Here is a 23,190-nt window from a genome sequence, read left to right as displayed (position 1 = left end):
CTAGGCCGGCGAAGCGCCTGAGGAGGAGGACAGCAGCACCTGCGGCCCTCCGGGCAAAGCAGCCCTCCGCCTGTCCCCAGGGGATGTGCACTTGAAGCTCAACGGAACCCTTAGCCCACGAGACACCACGGCGTGCGCCGGCAGCTGCCTCAGGCCCCGCTGCGGGCTGGAGGCGGGCGGGGCAGTGGGAGGCCCTGCCTGCACAGGGGCTGTCCCCGCGTGTGCGCCGACCGCCGCTCTGCTCCGCTGCGGTAAGGAGCAGGGGAAGGAGAAGGCCGCCGGGGTAGCTTGGGGCAGGGAGCTCGGAGGCTGCGGTGTCGCTGCGGGGAGAGCGGGGCACGGCGAGAGGCCCCTCCGGGCCCTTGGGCCCAGGCAGCGGGCGGCCGAGGGGGAGGGACCGCTGCCTGTGGGTGTACCCGCGAACGGAGCGGGGAAAATGGAGGCAGAGGAGAGAGCTTTGGCGCAGCGGGCAGGACTGGTTGTGTGGAAACGGGCATGGGCGAGCCGAGACCGGAACCTGCGAGCTGCTCTGGCAGCCCTGGCGCGGTGCTGCAGTGGGAATGGGTGTAAGGCTCTTCTGCAGTCCTCCACTCCAGCCCCTGGGGTTGGTAGGAGACAATGAGGGCTGCCCGTAGTGCGCGGCGTTTCTTGCACCAAAGAAGTGCTCAGGTATGAGGAAGGGAACGTTTTCATTTTGACATTTGTTTCCCGGTCTGAGGGTACCTGGTTTCTCCTCAGGGTTTTCTTGTGTGCCAACCCTTCAGGCCTCTTCCCCTTTCAGCTGCCTTGTTGGCCTTATTGGCCGTGCAAACCAACAGCGCCTCCATTTGTGCCGAGCTTTCCGAGTTTCCTTCGCAAGTTCGCTATGAGTGTGCTACCAGATCTTTATAAACTCCCAAAACTCTTCATTTGCTTGTACTTTTAATACTGTTTCCTTTGGAAATAAGCCTTCTGGTTCTCTGTGAGGCCTGTGCTTCTGCCATCCCCCAGGCTTTTAGCGGGGTAATTAATTTCTGTCAAAGATGATTACAGGCCTCAGTGTTCTGGTAGTTAGGGGTTGGATACTGGCACACACAGTGAAGGGGAGGTGGGGCAGGTTTGTCCCCTGCAGGGTCATCATGGAAGTAGCAGCCTGGCCACATAAACCAAGACATAATACTGAAAAAAAGTACAGCATAAGTGGTAGTGATTTTCACTTGGCTTTTCTACAAGGTCTGTGGCCTCAAAAGTTGCAAATCTCAACTACAAGAATTTAAAGTGTCCCCCAACATTTCTTCAACTTCCCCCTCTACCTTTCATTATGTATAGTTATGCATTAATTTATCTGCCCCATTACATTAATGCTAGGAAATACATTCAATGCATGTACTATGTCCATTACTATATACTCTGAGGTGCCTTCTAACCCACATGCCACTTTCAAGGAATAAACAGATGTTCTATACAACAGACCCAATACTAAAGCTGTACACTGACATGGGCAGCTCCAGGCTAACCAGAGCACATGAAGTTTCTTGTCCAGTAACAGCGTTGGTAGATAAGGAGTGACCTGTGGTTACTGCTGAAGTAAAAGTGATTGGCAGTGTGGATCTGTAGGAAAGCAGAAAGACTTCGTTAAGTTCTGCTTGCAAGAGTTTAGCTCCCCCTCCCCTCTGTTTCTGTGGGGAAATAATAATTTAATGAAACATCAAAAAGTGTTTGCAGGTGCTTTAAGCTGTATTCAAATTTTGTGTTCTCATAACTCATGCTAAGTCCAGAAAGATTTTATTTTCAAATTTAACTTCTCCTTTCTTGTTTTTTGATTTGCAGTTGTAGCCATGGCACTGAAACAGGTTTCCAGCAACCGGTGCTTTGAGGGCTTCCAGAAGGTCTTTGAACATGACAGGTAAACACTACAAAAGCAAACCAGATGTTTAGCATGGGGCAGTGAATCCATACTATTGTTCCTATAAGTGTTCTCAGCCTGGAGGGAGATGGTGTGTTCTCACCAATACCAGTATTTCAGCAAGGAATCCTGTATACTGCTGCTTTGGCTGTGTTTCATTTCTGTGTTAATGTTTAACATGTCTAGTATGCTTAGTGCTACAGATATGATGGGAAGCCAGTAATTTTACCTTTGAAAATTAAGCTCCGTTACTTTGGGTTGTTCTATTTGAAGCACAGAGAACCACCATGTTTACAAAGTTCCATTGACTCTACTGGATATTTCAATTCTGTGCACTTTTGAAAACGCTGCGGGCAGATAGACACAGCAGATATATTCTTGTTTGGTGAAGGCAACAAAGAATCTTCCATTTCTGATCCAAAATAAAAGTCATTATTTGTGCTTAGATAAGATTTCATTGAAAATTCTAGGCTTTAGTATTAATTGGACAATTAATAAAAAAATCTGTAGATTTAGCAGATTGAAAATTTACCTTGCTAGGGCATGCTGTGCAGTGTATGTTCTATAAGTCATGTGGTACAAATCACTTTCCAATTTAATAGACAAATCTCAAGTTAAGTATTGCTGGGGTTCATAATTCAGTTTTCAAACTGCTCCCACTTAGCAGCACTGCAAAAATGTGGCTTATTTGCAAGTCTCTGTTTTAAGTATGTTCAGAATGAGCTGAAATCAGGACAGAAGGTTAGCTGCTGTCAGTTCAGGAGGCTCAGGCTGACTTTTAAAATTGCCTTTTGCTTTGTTTAACTTAGTAGTTATAATTCACCGAACAAATCTCTCTTTGAACAAAATGCATTGATTCAACTTTCTCTTTTTAATGTTAGTGACCTTGTTGATTTAATAGTGGTGATGACAGGGAATATTTTATTAATACAGTGCAGAGCTAAAATGCAAAATGAAATTTGGAATCTACTTGCCTCCAAAAGCCGAAACTGCAAAGTGTCCTGTGCTGTATTGGCTCTCTGGTAAGTAACATGAATTTTATCTGCTTCAGGTTATCTTTTTCAAGTTACTAAGTTTAAGCTACTGTGCTACAGGTATTGAAAACCTGATGTAGAGGTACTACAGTTGCACCTCTTGCAGTCTACAAATGATGGTCTCCTGGAGCACACATTTACTTTAAGTGTTTTGTGATAAAGATGGATGTAGCTGGCTTCAGGGGTAGACTACTGGGATGTAGTAGATGCTCAGTGTTCAAAATGTTCTTCCTTTTTGTTTGAAAACATACATTCTTTTTGTTCTAAAGCATGTATATATTTAAGGTTCTCCTGAAAGGTCTTCTGACTTGGACACCTCCTGCTTCTGTTTGTCTGAGACAGACTGCTTCAGTTAACAGGACTGGGAGCTAAGTCTAGCCCATGGGAACCAGCTAAACTGTCCCTCTTGATTTTCAAAACCTTTTCTGTCAAAAACCTCAGCAGCCGGCCAGTATCTGAAGGGTGTGTACAGGGATGCCAGAGAGGGATTCTTCATCAGGGACTGTAGTGGTAGGATAAAGGGTAACAGGTTCAAACTTAAACAGGGGAGATACAAGTTAAATAAGTCGTTCTTTACTGTGAGGGTGGTGAGTCACTAGCACAGGTTGCCCAAGGAAGTTGTGGCTGCCCCATCCCTGCCAGTGTTCAAGGCCAGGTTGGACAGGGCTTTGACAGCCTGGTCTAGTGGAAAGTGTCCCTGCCCATGCGAGGGGGGTTGGAACTAGATGATCTTTAATGTCCTTTCCAACCCTAACCATTCTATGATACATTCATTCTGTAATTCATTTTGTGAAAGAGGGTTTTGAAAATGGGATACTGTGAGCAATGTGTAACCAGTGCTGGTTTTATTTCTCTAGGGTTAACTTGTACAGAACAGAATTTTATAACAAAAGCTGGTTTTCAGCAAGCTGCAGCTGAGCATGGCCTTATTGTAGTCGCGCCAGACACAAGCCCACGTAAGTTTTAACAAGAGGCATGGTAACAATTGTCGCACTGAAGTACACTGTCTTCATCCCAAAAAGACGGGAGTGCTGCAGTTTACTACAAAGTAGGTTGCTCGTCTGAGTCAGAAAATGACCTCTCGTATTGTTTGCTAGGTTATATTGTCTGTGGTATTATCTAGGTATTTGTCTTTGTCTTAATAATGTGGTAGTGAAGGTCTGACATTTGAAATTCTTTTATTGTCAAGGCACTAAAACTAGAACAAAGGGGCCATTGAGTTCAGCAGGAATGAGGAGAGTGAAGACAAGGCATGTGCTATCAGAGACACTAGCCTGCACTTTGTGACTTGCTGAGACTTTAAAAAAAATCTGCAGAACTGTGTTGTCACACAAAGATGTAATGTTTGCTCTTTATTGTATTTTGTCTTCTAAAGCTGATTGAATACATGCCTTCAGAGGATTCCCATACTTACAGAAGCAAACCAGGAGCCCTTCCCCCCTGCAGCTGCAACAGACTACTGATGAATAGCCTTTTTAAATGATTTGCTGTTATCTCTGTAAGGCTGAGCTTATGTGTGCTATTGGAAAACTGAAAATGGATCTGCAGTTACAGTCTTTTGGGGATTCAGGGTGTTATGTTTAGTATTTGCTGGATTCAGCTGAAGTCTCATGGAGTAGTATGGAAATGAAGTTATGTTCTTTCCAGAAAATAGTTTTCATATGTAGTTTTTGAAGTTCTGTCAGTTCAAAACCCAGAAATACACATTGGATAATTATACTGGGACTTGTGTTTAGTGTTATCTGTGTAGGTTGACTCTCAATGTGCAACTTCATTTGCATAGTTCATTGCTTTATCTGTTTTCTTTTAAAACCGTCTTTGCAGCTTCTCTCTTGCCTTTTAGCTGGCAATGATCAGCACTGCTCTGCTATTTAGATGGATTTCAATTATGTGTTTCATGTTATGCACTTAGGTTTTAGCTCAGGGACCGCAAATGTTCTTAAAGCTGTGAGCTGTCTGGAGAAACAAGTGAAGAGCAGTTCAAATGTAATCACAAATTAAGAGACTGGAGCATATGTAGTGAAAATGCTTATAAGTGCTTTTTAACTATGTAGTTAGGACTACGTAAGAATTATGTTCCAGAAGCTAAGAGATGTATCTGAATGGGGAAGAAGACTGTGTGAAAGCTTGGAGTACCTGTCATTACAAATCCTCTGTCATACCTGATAGACTTTACTTTTCCTTCTTTGTAAGGGTTTGCTTTTCTGGACAGGTGTGCTGACCAGAATTTTGCAATTTCCTTTTAAAATTTATTTTTTCAAGGCTACCCTCAAGTTTCTTTTAGCAGAATCAGCATTGCCTTCATTGTCTGCCAGGACTTCCTGAGTTTTTGTCTACCCTCAAAGGACCAAAGATAGACTTCTTTATATCCAGCATGTTGTGTAAGCATCCCCAGTCCCTGTGACTGCTGGACTGTTAAGTTGCAAAATCACTCAGTCTTCAAGGGCACATCACTGGAGCAAAATCAGCTTTGATCCTTGTAAAAATCTGATTTCACACTGTGACAGGGTGGCAGGTATTTCTGCACAAATTGTCAGGGATTGTCAAATTACATGTGGGTTTGCAGTGTAATCTGACAGTAGTGAAAGACCATGTAATTTGGAATAGCAGAAACTAGGGAGATTTTGGAGAAGGGGAGGCCATTATTTCCTGTCACATACACCTTAAAATACTGCATTCTGTTCTGCAAACCAAGCTGGTAAATCACAGGCTAATCAAAGGGAGAGTAAGAGGACTAGATGAGCTGTATTGACTTTCAAGGAGACATCTGCAAATCTAGTTTGAAAGTGTAGCCTTGGAAAAGAGACACAACCCTGCAGTTATTCACAGAAGAAATTACTTAAGTTTTATGGGGAAGTTATAGGTGGGAGCAATGAAACAAATTGCAGAAAAGATATATACTTTAAAAATGATAGGAACAGTAAGTGTTATTATGCTGTTGAACCATAAAAAGGAAGGTGTAACAGACTTTATTTGTAGCACATAAACTGGTCTGGACACACCATTTGGTGATACATGTTTCTGTCCTTCCTGGGGAAAGAAACAGTTTCTGTTTTTCAGTTTCTTGTACTTGATAGGATGAGGTCTATTAACTGAAACAAGCTGATACCACCAGTAAGTAACAACTTTTGAGTAAGTCCCTGGGTACATTGGACGAAGCTTTACAGAGCTAGTTTAGGAGAGATCTGTATGTCATATTTATCTATTAAGGGATACTGAAACAAGCTGAAAGCTGGGTACATCTGTAGGTAATATATAAGTAGTATTTTGAAAGTGTTATTGAAATAAAACTTGCAAATGCTGTATTAACAAATGAAAATCTGAATTGTCTTATAGTTGGAGGAGCAGAGTCATGTTGATTGAGAAACTTGTGTCCAGAGTCTCTGATGTTTATGACAGTTTCTCCAGTTGAGGACCAGTTGGATGGGCTTTGAGCAACCTGGTCTAGTGGAAGGCACCCCTACCCAGGGCAAGGGGATTAGAAGTAAATGAGCTTTAAGGTCCTTTCCAACTCAAACCATTCTATGATTCTACAAAAGACAGTAACTACAGAAAAAATTTTCATGGTAGGTGGCTGCAATATTGAGGGAGAAGATGAAAGTTGGGATTTTGGCACCGGTGCTGGTTTTTATGTGGATGCCACTGAAGAGCCTTGGAAAACAAACTATAGGATGTATTCCTACATAAAGGATGAGGTAACTTTGCTGCTGGGTTCTCCTAGTGTTGTTGGGTAAGATAAAGAAGTAATCTCGGCTGCTTCTGAAGCAGCCCACTGCATTTCACTGCACCAGCACTTCAGTTGTATTGCTCATTTAAACTGTTTGTACTGTCTTGGAAGGCTGGGTGGTAGTTTTGTTGTTGGGTTGTTTGTTTTTCTTTAAGTAGGTGTAAAAGGAGATCCTTGAGGTATATATTAAAAAGGTGAGAGTCCAGTTTACATGGGGTTTTTGTGGTCTGGATTCAGACTGAAGGTGATGGGAATATAGGGAGCGTATGGGCCATTCTGATCACTTACAGGAGCACATACTTGTTTCTGTGTCTATTAAAATAAAACTGTTAGGAAATTCCCACATCCCGTGTTACAGGGTTATGATAGATTTCTACAGAGATAATTTTGAGGTACCTATTATCAGATGAATTGTTTCATTTTGATTTTACAGTGCTGTTTCAAGTTGCTTTCAGACCATGATCACAAATGTCAGGCTAGAGACAAAGATGTGCCTTTGCTTTCAGTGGCTTTCTGGCACTAAAACACATTAGTTAGTTGTCTGCTTTTTCCTCTAAACATGCTAGAGTTGCTCTAATGTTTTTATTACACTGTTTTTCCTTTACAGCTGCCTAAACTAATAAATGCCAATTTTCCAACTGACCCTGAACGGATGTCTATTTTTGGGCATTCCATGGGAGGACATGGAGCTCTTATTCTTGCTCTGAAGAATCCTGGAAAGTACAAAGTAAGATATAATGTGACTTTTATGAGGCTTATACAGGTTTCTAGAGAAGTGAAGAAAAATATCATAGTACCAACTTGTGTTATACTGTTAAGTGTATAAATAGTTTTAGTTGTGACAGTCCATTGATAGCTATTATTAGAATATGGAAAACACTTTGGAGTGTGAGTATCAGGGAAATTAAGAAAACCCTTCCAATTTCAAAGTTAAGAAAAGGCCACTTTCTTTTGGATGATGCTACAGCTCTTCCAAACCAATTGTTATATTCAAACGTAAACAGGCTCCTTCTAGCTCTGGAGTTGATTTATGCTGCCAATATTGTCTAGAAGTCTGGTTGTGTGCTGTGCTTTATCTTTTCAAATCTTGTTTTGTTCGTTCTGGAGCTTTTGTTACCAGCAAATCATTATATGTGTGTTTGCTTGGAATTTACTACAGAGCCTGCTCCAATTGTGTAACTGTTAAGCACCCAAACTGTACATGGAATAGTATCTGGAGCAGATTCTCCCCTTTCCCCCACTGCCCAGTTCTTTCTCCTCCAAAGATTTGCATGTCAGGTTTCCTAAAGATTGATTTTCAGTATATTCAAGATATCTGAAGTTGTGTTCATCTGTATTCTACTTGAACCTAAATCACACATGCTGGAACTGATTTGCCTTTCCTCACACTCAGGAAGGTTGAGAGAAATTTTGTTGTTCTCTTTGGGGTAGGCTCATGTAAAATGCATTTCTGACGGCAAATTGGGCATTGGTGTTTGGGAGATGAGGGGCTCTACCTATGTGGATTGGTCCTTCCATGGGCTGGCCAGGCCCTGCAGTTTGTGGTCAGCTGCTGAGAAAATGGAACTGCATTTTTGAAAATAGCATAACATTTGCTCAGTGTCATTGGCTTGGCATTGTAAGAGAGCTAAATGTAAGATAAAGCTTTATTTTGTCTCGCGTTTTAATTTTTGGAGCCTGTAGTTCAGAAATGTCCATTTTCACTGTTGGCACTTAACTGCTGATTGTATTATCTAGAATGAAACTTTAAATTAAAAATAGCAAAATCCAGGAGAGCTGGCAGTGGCTCTGATGGTTTATTGCTGTTTCTTGCAAGACATGAGTAGAAATTTTGATGTCCCATGCACAAATCAGAAAGAATGATGTAGGAAAAGGTCTTGGACTTCTGACACCAGCATATGGAGTTGTGATCCGAAGTGCGCTTTACTTGACCCCTGATCCTAAGATACCTGAATTCATGAGACACTGTTGCATGGTTAGACTGGCTGAGCAGCACCATGCCTCAGGGTTTTGTTATGCTCTGCCAAAATACACTTGAAGGTGTAATGGTTCCACTCTGACCATGCTGACACAGCAGTAGAATTGAGACCCTTTGCTGCTGCGTAAGAGAATTCAAGTCAACACTTCTCAACAAAGAAAAGAATGGGGCATCTAGCTTTGCGTTTTGTAGCTTGGCTGATGTGCAAAAAGGAAAGCAAAACTGTGGGTCTAGAAAGAACAAATAAGAGTTAAGTAGGGCAATGGTTAGGGTACCAAGTCTGGAGTGTTGAGGAAGTCCTGGGTTCTGGCAGTGACTTAAACCATTTTCAAAAAGGCTTTTCGTATGCTTCTTAGTTACCTGAAATCACTCTTCTGAACTCATACAGGGTTTTTTCATATTTTCTTTTTGAATAGTCTGTGTCAGCCTTTGCTCCTATCTGCAACCCGATTCAGTGTCAGTGGGGGAAGAAAGCCCTTGGTGGATATCTGGGATCAGACGTAAGCAAGTGGGAGGTATGTGTTGCAACCACAGCCCTTTAATAACACTTGAATGACCTAGTAAATATATTGGAGCAGGAGTCTGGAATAAAACTCTAGTGTGTCCCTGAGCTGGTACTGCTGGTTTACTACACGCCTAAGCATGGATAAGCATTGTATGCTTCTGGTGGGTATGAGTTGCTATTGCCTGATGGTGCTTATAACAAATGGAATGAGATAGAAGGCTCTCATCAGATTGACTATATTCTTCCGTTTTTTATGGAGGTCTTAAAATCTGGGCTAAGAAGAATTATGAACAGTCTGAGACTTTCTGTAATGCATGAAAGCAGTGAGATGTTTTAAAGAGAGTTAGGGTACAGCCTGTCTCTCAAAACCTCACTTCTCAATATATGAAACAGCTGGGTTTTGTAGTAGCCTGAAAAGAGGGACTGCTACAAACTGTGTAGAGACTGATGAATTTCACAGGATCTGCAGGGTCAGTCTGTTGGAGGCAGATAGAAGAGGAGCCCATTGGGTACTTGGAATTTGGTATCCCATGGAACAGGATGAAACCAGATGACATTGAGTGTTAGCTCCAGGTCCTGAGTTTTGAAATATAAGTAGTCATATATGAATGGCTATGATAGAAAAGTGTTTATGTGCATGTCACTGTGTTATGTGGGCAGCCCTTCAGTATTTTTCATCTAAGCATAAACATAACACTGTATTGCTGGAATTAAGTTAGAGGGGATCATCATGACCTGGTATTCTGAATTCCTTGTGAATAAACACAAGCTGCAGTTTAATCCATTGTAAATTGGATTAAAATACCTTGTAGGAAGACATCAAGGTCTGATTAAAGCATTACAAGGGAAAGCACTATCAGCTTTCACAAGTAATAGAGTAGTTTGTATATTTAGAAAATGCTGGTTAAACTTGCTTACACTTAACATAATGAATTTATTTGGGGAAAAAACCCAAAAGTTTTCTGGCTCCTTAACTTGCTTTGGAGCTCTTCTGCCAATCCAGTCCAGTAGATCAACAGCAGGCATCAGAAATAGACTTATGCCTGCCATTGGCACAGATGTACAATCTCTGATCTCTGTATTTCTGCTTCACATTGCCAGGTAGGTATGTGGAAGGATCATTTCATACCGTGGCCACAGTGCTTGGCTGAGTCCAAGCTCCCTTTTCCGTTGCAGTGTCATTTCTGGATCTGGTGGCATTTTGGAAGCATGGCTCTGATGCCTTGGTGTAGAACTTTGCATTCTGCTGTCTGTTGGTGATCTTTCTTGTCCAGTGCCTTAAAATGCTTCTCTACCTTTTTAAGGGATTTTTATTTTGAACATGACAAGCACAGGACCCCACAGGAAACATGTTCCCCACTCACATTTTGATGCATGTTTGTTAATAGCCTTTAATTTATGCTGTGAGTGGCACTTTTGCTTCTCAGTTGTACAAAGTTTTCTTGGTCAAATTATCTTGGTAACCTTCAGGTTCAGTGCCTTCTATGAGCGTAGTTGTGTTACACCAGCATTTCGACCTTTAGCTGCCAAAAGTAGTACCATCAAGGTGCCAAGTTATTTTGGTAGAATCTAGTTTCTGTACAAGCTTATGAATCAGTAGTAGATGATATTGGTGGTGTTCTGTATGAATTTAGCCCTGGCCTGGATGTTCTGTTTGGTCAAACTGCTAGCTTGGTAATTACTCAGATCATACTTGGTATGACTTTTCAGTTGTCTAGAATTTTCTCAATTTTTTGCTCTTCAGAAGTGTAATTTGATGTCCTGATCAGTATCACCCAGTACTCTTTATATGCCATCCTTTTCTTGCAGTCAGCAAATTTAATCCAATCTAATGTATGTGGCTGAATGTTGTTTCTTTTGTATTTCTGCAGGCATATGATGCTACACAGCTAGTGAAGTCCTATGCAGGCTCTCCCCTGGACATCTTGATTGATCAAGGCAAAGATGACCAGTTCCTATCAGCGGGCCAGTTACTGCCTGATAACTTCATTGCTGCCTGCACAGAGCAGAAAGTCCCAGTAGTCTTTAGACTACAGCAGGCAAGTTGCTTCTGTAGTGCTTGATTGTCAGGTTGTTGGTTTGTGATCTTTGGGTCTGTGTGGCAGGTAGTTAGGGGAGTGTCTCTTTAACAGGGCATGCTGTCATTTAACCTGTGAGTCTGTGCAGAAGAGGGTGACAAGTGACATTTTCTTTAATACAAGCTATCCGGAGTGCAATATTCATCAGGTTCAGCTTCATTTCACCACTAGGTGGGGTCATGATTTTAGTTTGGAGGAGCTGATCCCTCGGTGGTCGCCTGAAGAAGCAGCAGTAGTGATTTTTCATAAGCATCACAGTCACTGTATGAGCAAAGTGACAGATGTGCTTTTGCTGGATTCCTCACCTGTACTGTGGGTAGTGTTTAGCATACTCTGTGATTTAGTTTGCATGTGTTTGTGTAGGTTGGGAAAGGTGTGGAACTGCTTGAAATCTTAAATCCATTTAAAGAGCCAGATGGAAGGATTTCTCTTTCCTACGGTGGTGTGACCGAGAACAGCACTTGTCTTAGAGTGCTCGAGTCTGTAAGTGACTGATGACTTCCAGCCGGACCCAGAGGATCCTGGTTGTAGAGAGTGAGGGACTGCACCCAAAGAGAAAGTGCAGACAGAGTGGGGTAATTCAGAGGCTTACGTGCCACTATAGCATACTGCTGGAGCTCTAAGTCAGGCCTGGGCTGTGTCCTACTTATACCATGTGTTTTATGAGTAGGACAACGTTGATGAGGAAGGACTGTTCTCTCAGATTGCACCTTGCTCTGCAACCGATGCTGTTATCAGATCTGATTTACATGCCCAGATTGGGGCAGGTTAGGGTACTTTCTGTTTCTTCAGCTTCCTAGTGTTCAAGATATTTCACCTGCTAGGTATCCTAGGCATTTTCTGTATATAATACAGGTATTTTTGAGTTATTAAAACAGATCAAACCAGGAGATACATTAACTTCCCTAGAAGAGAGCTTAGCATGATTGCTACATCATGAACTATGGGTATTCGTTAATTTCTCTATTGTTGTTTTTTTCTAGGGTTACGATCACAGCTATTTTTTCATTGCTACGTTTATTAATGACCACATCAAGCACCATGCAAAATACCTCAATGCTTGAACCCTCTGGATGTGAGCATCATCTGACCATTGTGAATCAAGGGATAGAGATGAACTAAACAAAACTCCTTTGCTGGAGTAGTGTCTGTAAAATGGAGCGCCTCTGATTGTACTGCTAAGGAAAATAAAAGCCCCACTTAATTTGCTGTGTGTGCTTTAGAGTAAGTATTTTGAATGTTCTTGCATGCTTTGAAAAATCCCCCAACACCATGAAGGTGCATGCTGCATTATAAGTCAGAATGGAAATGAGCTGACGGAGTTAGTGTCAGGCTATGAATGCAGGTGTGCATTTGGGACCTCAAGATGTCCCTCTTCACCTAATTAAATACCAGGGTTCACTTCATTGCTTAATGCTGAAGGAAGTCATTAGTGGCACAACCAATGAAGCCACTTAATTAATGTGAAGTGCCTGCTTTATTTTTCCTTGGCCTGTCTAAATGCATACCAAGGACAACGTGTGGTGGAGCATACAGACAACAGCTTGATGTGCACTGTGGTTTGCTGGCCAGTGTGTTATTAACATCAGATAATCTGAAGAGTATTTCAAGGATGATACTTAAACAAAAGACCTCTTAAAAACCATTTGAAGGAAGCAGGCTATAGTAAAGGAGGGGTTGTTTTCTCCACTTGCCTTTGATCGTTGCTGAGTGCTGTGTTTCTGGTTTTCCTAGACTTAACAGGACTGAAAGGAAACTGATAAATAGATCTGAAGGAAAAAAATGGCAGTTCCTATCTCTAGATGCTCTCTTATTATGGAAAAGAGTGTGCTTATTTGACAAAAGCTAACAGGATTTTTGCAGGCCTGGCAGTTGTAGGCCTAAACTAGTTCCCAGGGTAGAATTCTGCCTGCTACCTTGGGTGGGACAAGAACATTGGAACTAAATGATGTTCCAAACCATTCTAACTAACACAGCTTGTTCAAGTGAGCTGTCAACCTCATGTTCACACCATTACTTGTGAACTCCACTTGCCCATGGTTCAGTTGAACCTTCATCCTTGCTCAAACCCTGACTCCTTCTTGCCAGAGGAAATTCTAGGGTAGCTGTAGGATCGATTGTTTTTATAAGCAATGATGAATGCTTGCCTGTTTCTCTGGCCCCTGCCAGGTTGTGTTGCAGGGAGGTTGATGCTGGGAACCTCCATTTCTGTTGCTGGTGACAGGCTTAAATTATGTATTGACTTCTATTGGTCTTGCATCTGCCAATTCGTGAAGCAAGCCTAGAAGGCTCTCTGGTGAGGTGCTGGCACAGAATGCTGAGAGAAGCTGTGGCTGCCCTGGCCCTGGCAGTACTCAAGGCCAGGTTGGATGGGGCTTGGAGCAGCCTGGTCTAGTGGAAGGTGTCCCTGCCCATGTCAGGGGGTTGGAACTGCATGAATTTTAAGGTCCCTTCCAACCCAAACTATTCTATGAAGATACAGCTGCGTGCATTGCAAGAGTTCTCTGAAATGTTGAATGCAAGGTTTCCACGCTGTGGATTTACAACAGACACTAACTTCCCCTTTCTTATAAAGCAGGACATTGACATAAAAAGTTTAAGCCACAACTGATAAATGTTTAGATATTTCCATTCCCACAACAGCAAAATGGGCTCAAAGGCTTGTTTCATGTATGGCAGCTTCTTCTAGTTGTTCCTTCTCCATCTCACAACCAGGCAATGGCTCTGCTGTGGCCAGCAGATGTGTTCCGGGGCAGTAGCTTTGGGCCAAGCACTGTGGACAGAGCAGGGCAGCAAGAGTTGGGGAATTCAGCTTGGTGCAGGTGTTTCTACCACTAAACATTTCCATTTGTTATCTGTCAAAGGCACTATTTCTGTTCCTTGTAGCTAAGGGAAATGACATGCCACTTTTTTCATTTCCTAACAGGAGTCTATGCACCTTTGTTATATTAGAGGAGATTAAAAAGCCCATTTAACCCTGTAATTTACTGTAAGTGCTTTTAAACCACAATTTTAAAGCTGCTGGGTTAATGGTAGGAAGCAGCTTGCCCTTCATGGTGGGGGAAAGCCCTCTTGTATACTTGATACATTTATATGGCATAATTCTGTTTCCCAGGACATTGTGGATGGGTGTGGGAATCTTTGTTGTCTGTATGTTTAATTTACAGTCCAGCAGGAGATCCATTACCATGTCAGCTTCCCCAAGCACCTGCCCACCTATAATTTTGGAGCTGAAAATACCTGCCAATTGCTTGCTTGGCATTCCTGATGATTGGCTGTTCTTATGCAGTATTTGCTTTTGCAGCATTCACAGGCACTGCTGCCTTGCTTCTTGGGAGGGACTGCAGTTGCCTGACTTGTGAGCAGGAGCAGGTTCAGGTGAGGTTCTGACAGGCTTCACAGGTCCAGAACAGCACAAACCCATGAGAAGAGCGGGGGCATGTGCAGCAGTTGCACAGATGGCTACAGACCCCTGGTGTCACTGCAGCACTATAATGGGAATTGCACAAGGCCATCATATCTCTGATATTGGCAGTGCACAAGCCTCAGGTGGACATGATCTTCAGTGAGGACAGCACCAGAACACCACTGTAGGACTCCTCCTGCCTCTATTACAGAATAATAGAATAGTTTGGGGTGGAAAGGACTTTAAAGCTCATCCAGCTCCAACCCCCCTGCCATGGGCAGGGGCACCTTCCACTAGACCAGGTTGTGCTCCAAGCCCCGTCCAGCCTGGCCTTGAACACTGCCAGGGATGGGGCAGCCACAGCTTCTCTGGGCAACCTGTGCCAGTACCTCAACATCCTATGCAGATTCTAACACAGCAACCAGTCTGTCTTGGCTCTCTATCGCAACAGCCACACAGGCACTTAAAAGTTCCTCAGCACTCAAAAGCAGGATCTCCCAGGGAGATAGTTGCAGAAAGAGCTCCTCCTTCCACAATCTGCTACCAAAAGTGAGCAGATACAGCCATAAAACCACCTGGTTAAGGTAAAGACACTTTGTTAGAGAAATGAGAAAATACCAAAATCTGCACTTGTATGGGAAGAGGGCTCTGGAGTAGGACCTACAAACAGTAGTTTCTACTGGCCATTTCTGCAGATAAGAGAAGCACTGGCACAGGCACTGGGTTCTCTGTGCCCTGGTCAGAAAGTGGCACTGTGTTTACTGTTTGGACTCACTAGAATAAGGAAATCACCAGATTTCATTGGCAAAAGCCTATGGAACAATCTCCGCATTTCAGAAGGAGGGCAGGGAGGAGAAGCAGCTGCACCATGAGAAGAAGAGGGAAAGGGTGAAAAGAACACCACGTGCAGAGTGACAAGAGCAAGAGCAAACTGAAGGTGGAAGCTCCTGTCTGCCTGAGCTGAGCCCACCATGACACCCAGCCCCAGAAGCAGAGGGCAGTTAATGCAACCATCCCCAAGCCCTCATTCATCATTCCCAGGGCTAAGCTCTCCCAGCACCATCTCTCGTACAAGAAACTGTCAGTCAGAGGGACAGTTGTTAAAAGGTTTCTACAAATAATAGAGTTTAATTGTAGCTACAGTAGAGATCGTCTATGTACATTATGTGTGCTGCTTAGGGTAGTAGAGCTTTGCCATGCATGTTTTATTGCACATACAAATAGGGTACAAAGGTTGATGGAGGTTCTCCTTTCAGCCATACAGGTTAAGACTGCATAAAAAAAGCTGTATTACAAAATATTTAGAGCTCTTTATTTACAGCCAACTTCAAGCAAATACTAAAAGACACTATCAGGAGAAAACCAAAATTTTAATTATGAAAAAAACAAGATTTGTCAAAATAATACTTACAAAGCTTCATGTTGCCATATATACATTGTAAAAAAATACTCAGGAAACCTGCATTTTATCCCTCAAGATGCAGAAATCAATACTCCTATTTTTTATACTTGATCTGTGAATGCATTTAAAATTTGATAAACTCTGACTTGAAAACTTATTTTCTTTACATTGCTCGTGCTTTTTGACAAAACAGATATTTGTGCAGCTCTGTAAAATATTAAAATACATTTTAATTTAGTGTTAAAGTGCACAGTACATTTTATAGGAAACCATATGCTAGCTGCCAATCAGAAAATTACAGTTGAAGTCAGTGTTCCCTCTGTAAAATAAACTCTTTTGCTTTGGTTGAAGTAACTGGATATTCCACGCATACCCTATGCTTCATTGGCTGTGAGCCCACCTTCCTCCTCCTGAGACGCTGCTGTCACTACATACCTGATTTGTAGTATTAAAATAATGGAAGTTTGCATTCAAACACTGTACTAACCCTTATAAACCTACTGTTGGAATACTGATGGGTTTAGGCACAGTGCGTCTGTGACAGGTATGCATCACCCTTCCCAAAAGTCTTTATACAATAGTCCTCTCCCTATTCTCTTCCTTAAATACTTAGTCCTCCCACCACCGCATTGCTGCTTTTTTGTCATGACACATATCCAACTGCCTGCCTGCATTCACCACTGACCCCTAGCTCTTCTCTTCCCCACATGCAGTTTTCCTGCCCCGCCTGTTGAAGTTACATCCCTAAGCTTCTCATAGGAAAGGAAAACAGATGTTTCAGGCATGGCAAGAATGGAACTTCTTGATCTAAAATATGTGATGTTTCAATAATAAAATGATACTTTAAAGTACTGATAAGAACAAGAACCTTATTTCCTATTGCTGATGTGGGATAAGGGAGCTGATCCCACAGACATCCACTGTAGAACATTGTGCTTAGTTCTGTGGAGAACTGATGGAGAACATAAGGAGAAGCCCTGGACCCAGCAGGATGGATCTGGAAGATCAGGTCTTTGAGTCTGCCTTTGGCAATTTAAATAACTTTATCTCCTCTCGAAGGAATCGCTGAAGAAAACAAATCAGTTTCAGCTACCTGGTGACTCTTCTCATTACTGTTCTTGTGCTGTTTCTTACTATTTGTTTTGTAGTGCTGTAGTCTTTAAAAGAAATCAAGTTACAGTGCAAAATCCTATCTCAAGACACATGATCCTAATGCACACATTGTTCATTTTCTTGCGAAAAAAGTTAAATGTCTTGTGCATAGTAAAATAAGCAATCAAAAATACTCATTCACATTTACTTTTCAAGTTTACATCTTTCCTTTTTTGTGTGTGTTTTTTAAACTTCTATATACAACTAGAATGGGTGTGCTCTCAATTTCAGCCAATTCACTAGTCGAGGGGGAAAAGTGCTACTGGAATGTAGGAAACTCAATGGAATGCTGACAAAAATGTTCCACAAATTCAAGAGATCAAGAATGGCATTCCAGCTAGCTGTCTTTTTCAGAAAAGCACCTCTTGTGTTTGCTTTTTTCTCTCTTACATATTAGAAAATACAGTTTATGGAGATCTAGAGCTACTGCACACCAAGTAGAATAAAAAATAACTCAATATTTATATTAAAATAAAGTGTTTAACCACAAAAAAGCAGTAATAAAATACAGTTTCCTAATTTACATTTTTGCATCCAAAGGATGAATAACAACTCACTAATAAATAATATTTATATAAATATTTGATGTCTGGATATTTTTAAAAGGCAATCATAGCCTGAAGCAACTGCAGAAAAACCTAAAGTGGTACAAGTCTGATTTACTCTCCCTCCCCCCCATGACTACAGTGATTCTTAGGTTAATAATACAAAGGTATCTTGCTGCAAGACAGCTGTGGACTCCACACATCTGTAAGTGGCAGAGAGGTGACTGTTTCAGTAAGTACTGTACAAAGTGAGCTATAAAAAGCAGTGAAGTGCCAATATGCTCTAGAAAATGTTTCTGTTTAGTTTCTGGTTTGTCCTTCGATGCACAGGTACAGTCTGACAGGTGATTTTGAATTCAGAATTACAAGAATACTCTTGGAGCACTGGATTGTTTTCAGTGCAGTTTAAAAAGCTGGGCAGTATTTTGACTCTTTGATGGCACAGTGGAGCTGGTAACAGCAGAGAGGAGTTTCATGTGAATAAAGCTTGTTTTGTTGTGGTTACATCTAGCAGTGCTTGAACTGTTATGCTCACTTTTACCAAGCCCTTTTCTTCTAGGATGTGATGTGGCAGGCAGAGCTTCTCCTAGAAAGAGACAAACAAAGGAGTATAGATTAGGACAGTTAATACTCATTACAGAATGCTTTACATGATCACCATTGGAACACAGAGCCCAACAAGCAGGAGCCATTTCCTATTTTTAATTAAAAAGAACTTCTGTGATTTTGACAGAACATCTCTGATTCTGCTCTTGTTATGCCTATGAATTAGCGACAGATAAGGAAATATCCTGGGCCTCAGAAACCACCCTGTTCTGCTCATTACAGTATGTAATCTGCACTACGTGTGAGCACCAGCAAGCACACACTGAACTTACACCTACAAGGTGAGGTAACATGGTGTTTGCCTGTTATTCCATACAAGTGAGTTTGGGACAGACGGCTGGTTTTATCAGTTAAGAAGGGTTCTACCCCTGAGCTCTAGACAGGGAGGATTTGCTCCCAGGATATGCACCTTGAAAGCCACAAAAGAGTGCGTGCAATGTTGTATATTCATGGGGTGACATGTTTCATTCTGAGTTACTGGCAGCTTATTTTGAAATATCCAGAAATGAACTTTATTCACTGTAAGGACATGGAAACCATGGCCAGGATGAAGCCTACAAAGGTTGTTCCACCAGAAGAGAGTTGAATAGTGAACACTGCATCTCCCACAGGCAACAAGACACCAGTGAGTAACTGCAGAAAGCTTCGCTTAGAGAGGTAGCCTTGGGTCATGGTTGGTGCTCTCTTTAAGAGGACTATTTTCGTCATGTAACTGAGTATTCTTGTTAATGAAGCCCGTGAAGTGATGAAATCAGGCAGGAGGTTTATAATAAGTAGATGGGAAGGCTACACTACATCACATAAACCATAATTACAGCTGTGAGACTCATTACCACAACACAGAAGCCAAGAGTGTAGGTGGGATGACAAAAAAATACAGATAGAGAAAAGAACCCCAAATGACACTATTAATCACAAACACATAGATACAGCATCTGGCTCACCAAGTCCTTAAACTGTGCATGTTAGGTTGCTTTATGCTTGAAAAGGCACCATCTGTGATCTAACCTGTTCCTTCCCTGACCATCCTCACATGACCATCAGCAGACACGGAATATTGATTCTTTAGAGGGTTCTTTTGATATTCTTAGTACTGAATCTCTCAGCTGTTCAATAAACTTTTAGCTTCTAAAACTAATGATGCATTTGAGATTATATTTTAATTAATTGCTTGTCTGCTACCGAACATTCTTCTTACTCCTGTCATGTCACCTAAGGGCCTCTTATTTTATCTTTATGGAATTCATGGTACTTTTTAACAACTTCTTATATTCATATTGATTACATCTGCAATTTAAACATCACTAGTCTCTTCAACCACTCTTCTCCTGACACTTTTTGTTCAGCCCATCCCTTCCCTCACCTCTCAGAACCCTTAAAACTCAATACAATATTCAGTGATGAAACTGGTACACATAAGAACAATGAATACAGTTCTTGCCATGTTATGAACCTCTATAATTGGTTTTATCTGTTTCCACCGTTGTCCAGTGTTTGCTCCTCCAGTGGGCCGCAGCCCCATCAGAACAGCACCAGTATTAAACAGCTGCTTTGCTGCTTCTGTTTCGATTTCATTAATGAGTATTTCCTTGATGCACAACCAACACTTCACTTTGCTTAAACTTTATGTGAAGTTCATCACACCCCAATGAGAGAAAAACTGCAAAACTTGTCTTTAAATTACTAAATCTAAAAAGTGAGCACCAAACTTTATTCACCATCATGGCATCTTATATTGAGAACTGTAGTTTATGTGTATTGTATGTTTACATTTTATATTTACTATTTAAGATGCTTTCATATTTATTATAATTTTTTTAATGAGTTAGTAATTTATTTTATTTTTTTAAGGTTCGTGGTTAGAGCCAAGGACCCCAAATAAATATTGTAGATTCCTTCTGTACACACAGACCCAAAACCCAATTTCTAACAGATAACTTTCAAGGAGGTTGGCTGAGTTCCCTGCTGCACAGCTGACATTCATCCACATGGAAGATGCTGCAGTCTGGGGATCTGCCAGCACTGGGTTTCCACTTCCACTGAGTTTGTGGGTTCTAATTCACATTGACCAAACAGCTGCAGCAAGCTGCCACTCCTGCCTGCTGTCACCTTTGATGGAGCTATTTGCCCAGTCAGCACGAAGGAACATCCCCATCTTGCAGCCATTTCAGTTGATCACCCACATTCCCATTCCAAACCTACCCTAAATTGCTCATTTAAGTTAAGAGACTGAGTTCTGCAGCTCCTCCCTGTTTGTTCTTCTGAGATACCTGCTTGCAAGCTGTCAGACTGGGTTCTCCCCAACTTTTTATCTCTCTGGAAAAAAGTGTCTTTTCCAGAGAAATATATAAACATCTTTTTGGATGCAAACCTTAAACTGATACCTGATTTGTACTGAAATGGCTACAAAAGAAGATAGAGAGAGTAATATGAAATAAAATAAAATAAAAAAAAACAAACCAAAATATTTCTACTTCAAATGTATGATTTTTACTAAACTCATTTTGCCAATCTAATGTCTTGGGACAGTTTACATAAAAATGTACAATACTCTGATATTAGTGCTTGAAACATATACAAGTGACCTCTTATTATGCTGAAGGTGGAACTTGGTTAGCATTTTATAGGTCTGCAGTTAAAGATATAGCTATGATGAACTTTCCAAAACTGACAATGAGATCTATGACTACTCCTAAAATTGACAAACTTCATCTTAATGTGTCACAAATCAATTATTTTATCTATAGCCCTAATCACTATCTTCAAAGCTCAGTAAAGGGCTTCCATCAACCCTGCCTCACATACTTTTCAAATCACAGCTTCAGAGCAATATATTTAATTCTTCTCAGAAAAAGAAAAATCAAATCCTGCCAAGGATGGAATCCAGAACACCCTGCAAATCAACTTAAGCTTTCTTCACAGCAGCAGTTACACTGGGCCAAGATCGCAGGTGTCTCAGTCCTTATGTTGGCCGCTGTTCCTGCAGCACAGTCCACTTCCCATGCTCTTTCTCACTCTCTAACCACTCAACTGCTGTCTGGAAAGCACTGACAGTAGAGCTGGGAAGCTACAAGCCATGAAGATTTCAAAACTTCTCTTAAATCCTGGCATTCTGAGACTCTATGCCTGACTAATCAAGACTCAACCTCACCCACTTCTCAACTTTTATAGGATTTGTCCTGTTCACATTAGCATCAAACCCATAACACTTCAATATTACTGTACGAATCACCTCTAAAAATACCCAAGTTGAAACCATCACCAAGCAAAACCCAGAAAGACAGACAGAACTGGCTACTACTCATCTCAAGACCAGTCTAAAAATCTTCAAAAACAATTGTGGACAGAAAGGCTGCCACTCTGCTCGTAGCAACACGAACCTCTCTCTACTACAAAAATGGAGATCTAAACTTTAATGTATTTTTTCCTCCCCCAGAACACAGAGGAACTTAATTACATGTTGCAAACAAACCACTTTCTACAGACACATATCCGTTTTGAATAGATAAAGATGATTACAAACTCATCATGAAGGAGAAGTACAAACCCCTTTTGATGGGATGGAAAAAAAAGGCACAAAAGGAGGCCAGCAGCCAGGAGGCTGAGTCACGAAGCAACACAAAAAGACAGGACAACAGTTGTACCCACACACACAGACATATCCATGTGCTGGCCAGAGCAAGTTTCTAATACTGGAACAAAATACCTAATTTAGACCCCATAGAGGAAACCCAGTAACACACAAGGATGCAAATCCCACAAGGATACGTGACACAGTACACATACACATCTATTTTCTATGACATCAGATGACTTCAAAGTCAAGATAACTGTTTGAATTGGTTTATGCTAGGGCAAGCAGCTTGGCAATTCACATACAGTATTTATCAAAAAATGTAACTGCTGTCATATCACGTAGGCAAGTAATGAAATGACCACATCATGATAATAATAGGGCCCAACTGTATTTTTTAGTAAAAATACAGAAAAATTGAATTCTACACTTTGGCAAGAGCAATGGCTCCTTCTTCCTTGTATTTTTAGAATGTGAAATTTCAGATCTACAGCAAAAAAAATACACAAACCAATGAAATACTGGAATGTGCATTTCTCCAAGGACAAATTATTAAAATAAATCCATGTAATGCCCAGCACAATGTTTGCAGTCGTCTGAAAAGTCACCAAAAGAAACATCAGGGCCTTATGTTCAAGCAAACTTATGTGAAATATACAAACCCTTGACACTTGTTAGGTCAAGGCCAAGTTTTGTGGGTTTTTTTTTAAGAGTTAAAGAAGCTATAGGCAATACTTACTTTTTCACATATCTAAGACAATTGGAAATTATGCCTTTTTATATACCTTTTCCTTATCCAGTATTACTGTTGATGTCTGCATGTGGCCACATGCCCTGAAGTTACCATTTGAAGTACAGAAGAGCAGAAGAAAAGCACAGTAATTCAGGTTATAAGTGTATTTAATTTTTCTTTTTCTTTTAATTTCCAATGGAAAGATTGGTGTGTTTTCTGAAGTATATACACTTATGATCAACTTTGACAAAGAAAATACCAAAACCAGACCTTCAATACTGCAGCTGCAATTGCGTATTTGGAGTCTTAGCCAGTTAGATGTCTAAATATGTGCATCTTCTGAACATGCAATAAATTTCAATTGCTTATAAAACTGTATCTGCAGAGGGTGGGCTTTGGACCCTTTCACAAATTCTGGCCTTGAATCAGCAAATTTTAAAAGTAAACCACATATTTGCCAAGATGCCTCACAGTTTCATTCTAACATGCTAAGAAAACAGTGACAACAAAACCGCAAGGAATAAAAAACTTAAAGACAGACACACGTGAAACAGTAAGAAAAAAT

The 23,190-nt window shown here is 41.2% G+C and overlaps 2 protein-coding genes across 10 annotated transcripts in view; one reads left to right on the top strand and one right to left on the bottom strand.

Moving 5' to 3' along the window:
* Positions 1-1,747: 1,747 nt before the first annotated feature.
* ESD (esterase D) lies at positions 1,748-12,416 on the top strand. The gene is made up of 8 exons (XM_061353077.1): positions 1,748-1,885; positions 2,819-2,907; positions 3,777-3,875; positions 6,490-6,614; positions 7,254-7,373; positions 9,041-9,139; positions 11,001-11,168; positions 12,191-12,416. The coding sequence occupies exons 1-8, from the start codon at positions 1,818-1,820 to the stop codon at positions 12,269-12,271; spliced, it is 849 nt and encodes a 282-aa protein (XP_061209061.1). The 5' UTR covers positions 1,748-1,817; the 3' UTR covers positions 12,272-12,416.
* A 3,381-nt stretch (positions 12,417-15,797) lies between these two features.
* The window catches only part of LRCH1 (leucine rich repeats and calponin homology domain containing 1), a 118,358-nt gene continuing 110,965 nt past the window's right edge, over positions 15,798-23,190 (bottom strand). For 6 of the 9 annotated variants that reach the window (XR_009725376.1, XR_009725377.1, XR_009725379.1 and 3 more), the window contains one exon: positions 18,175-18,298. Coding sequence is in view for 3 of the 9 variants with exons in the window: in XM_061353074.1 (XP_061209058.1) it covers positions 18,185-18,298 (114 nt within the window). In the remaining 6 variants the exon portion in view is untranslated. Of the gene's footprint in view, positions 18,299-23,190 lie in introns of all 9 variants that reach the window. The other 3 variants (XM_061353074.1, XM_061353076.1, XM_061353075.1) reach the window with 1 other exon arrangement.

Source organism: Neopsephotus bourkii, unplaced genomic scaffold (genome assembly GCF_033783945.1).
Source record: "Neopsephotus bourkii isolate Nb327-2 ecotype Australia unplaced genomic scaffold, CSIRO-AGI_Nbou_v1 NB_663, whole genome shotgun sequence".
Classification (NCBI taxonomy): domain Eukaryota; kingdom Metazoa; phylum Chordata; class Aves; order Psittaciformes; family Psittacidae; genus Neopsephotus; species Neopsephotus bourkii.
This window is presented reverse-complemented; position numbering and strand designations above follow the sequence as displayed.

Coding starts and splice junctions, on each gene's coding strand:
- ESD (XM_061353077.1), top strand. CDS start 1,818: ATGGCACTGAAACAGGTTTCCAGCAACCGGTGCTTTGAGGGCTTCCAG. Junction 2,908..3,776: donor TGTGCTGTATTGGCTCTCTG/GTAAGTAACATG, acceptor TTATTTCTCTAG/GGTTAACTTGTACAGAACAG. Junction 6,615..7,253: donor ATTCCTACATAAAGGATGAG/GTAACTTTGCTG, acceptor TTTCCTTTACAG/CTGCCTAAACTAATAAATGC.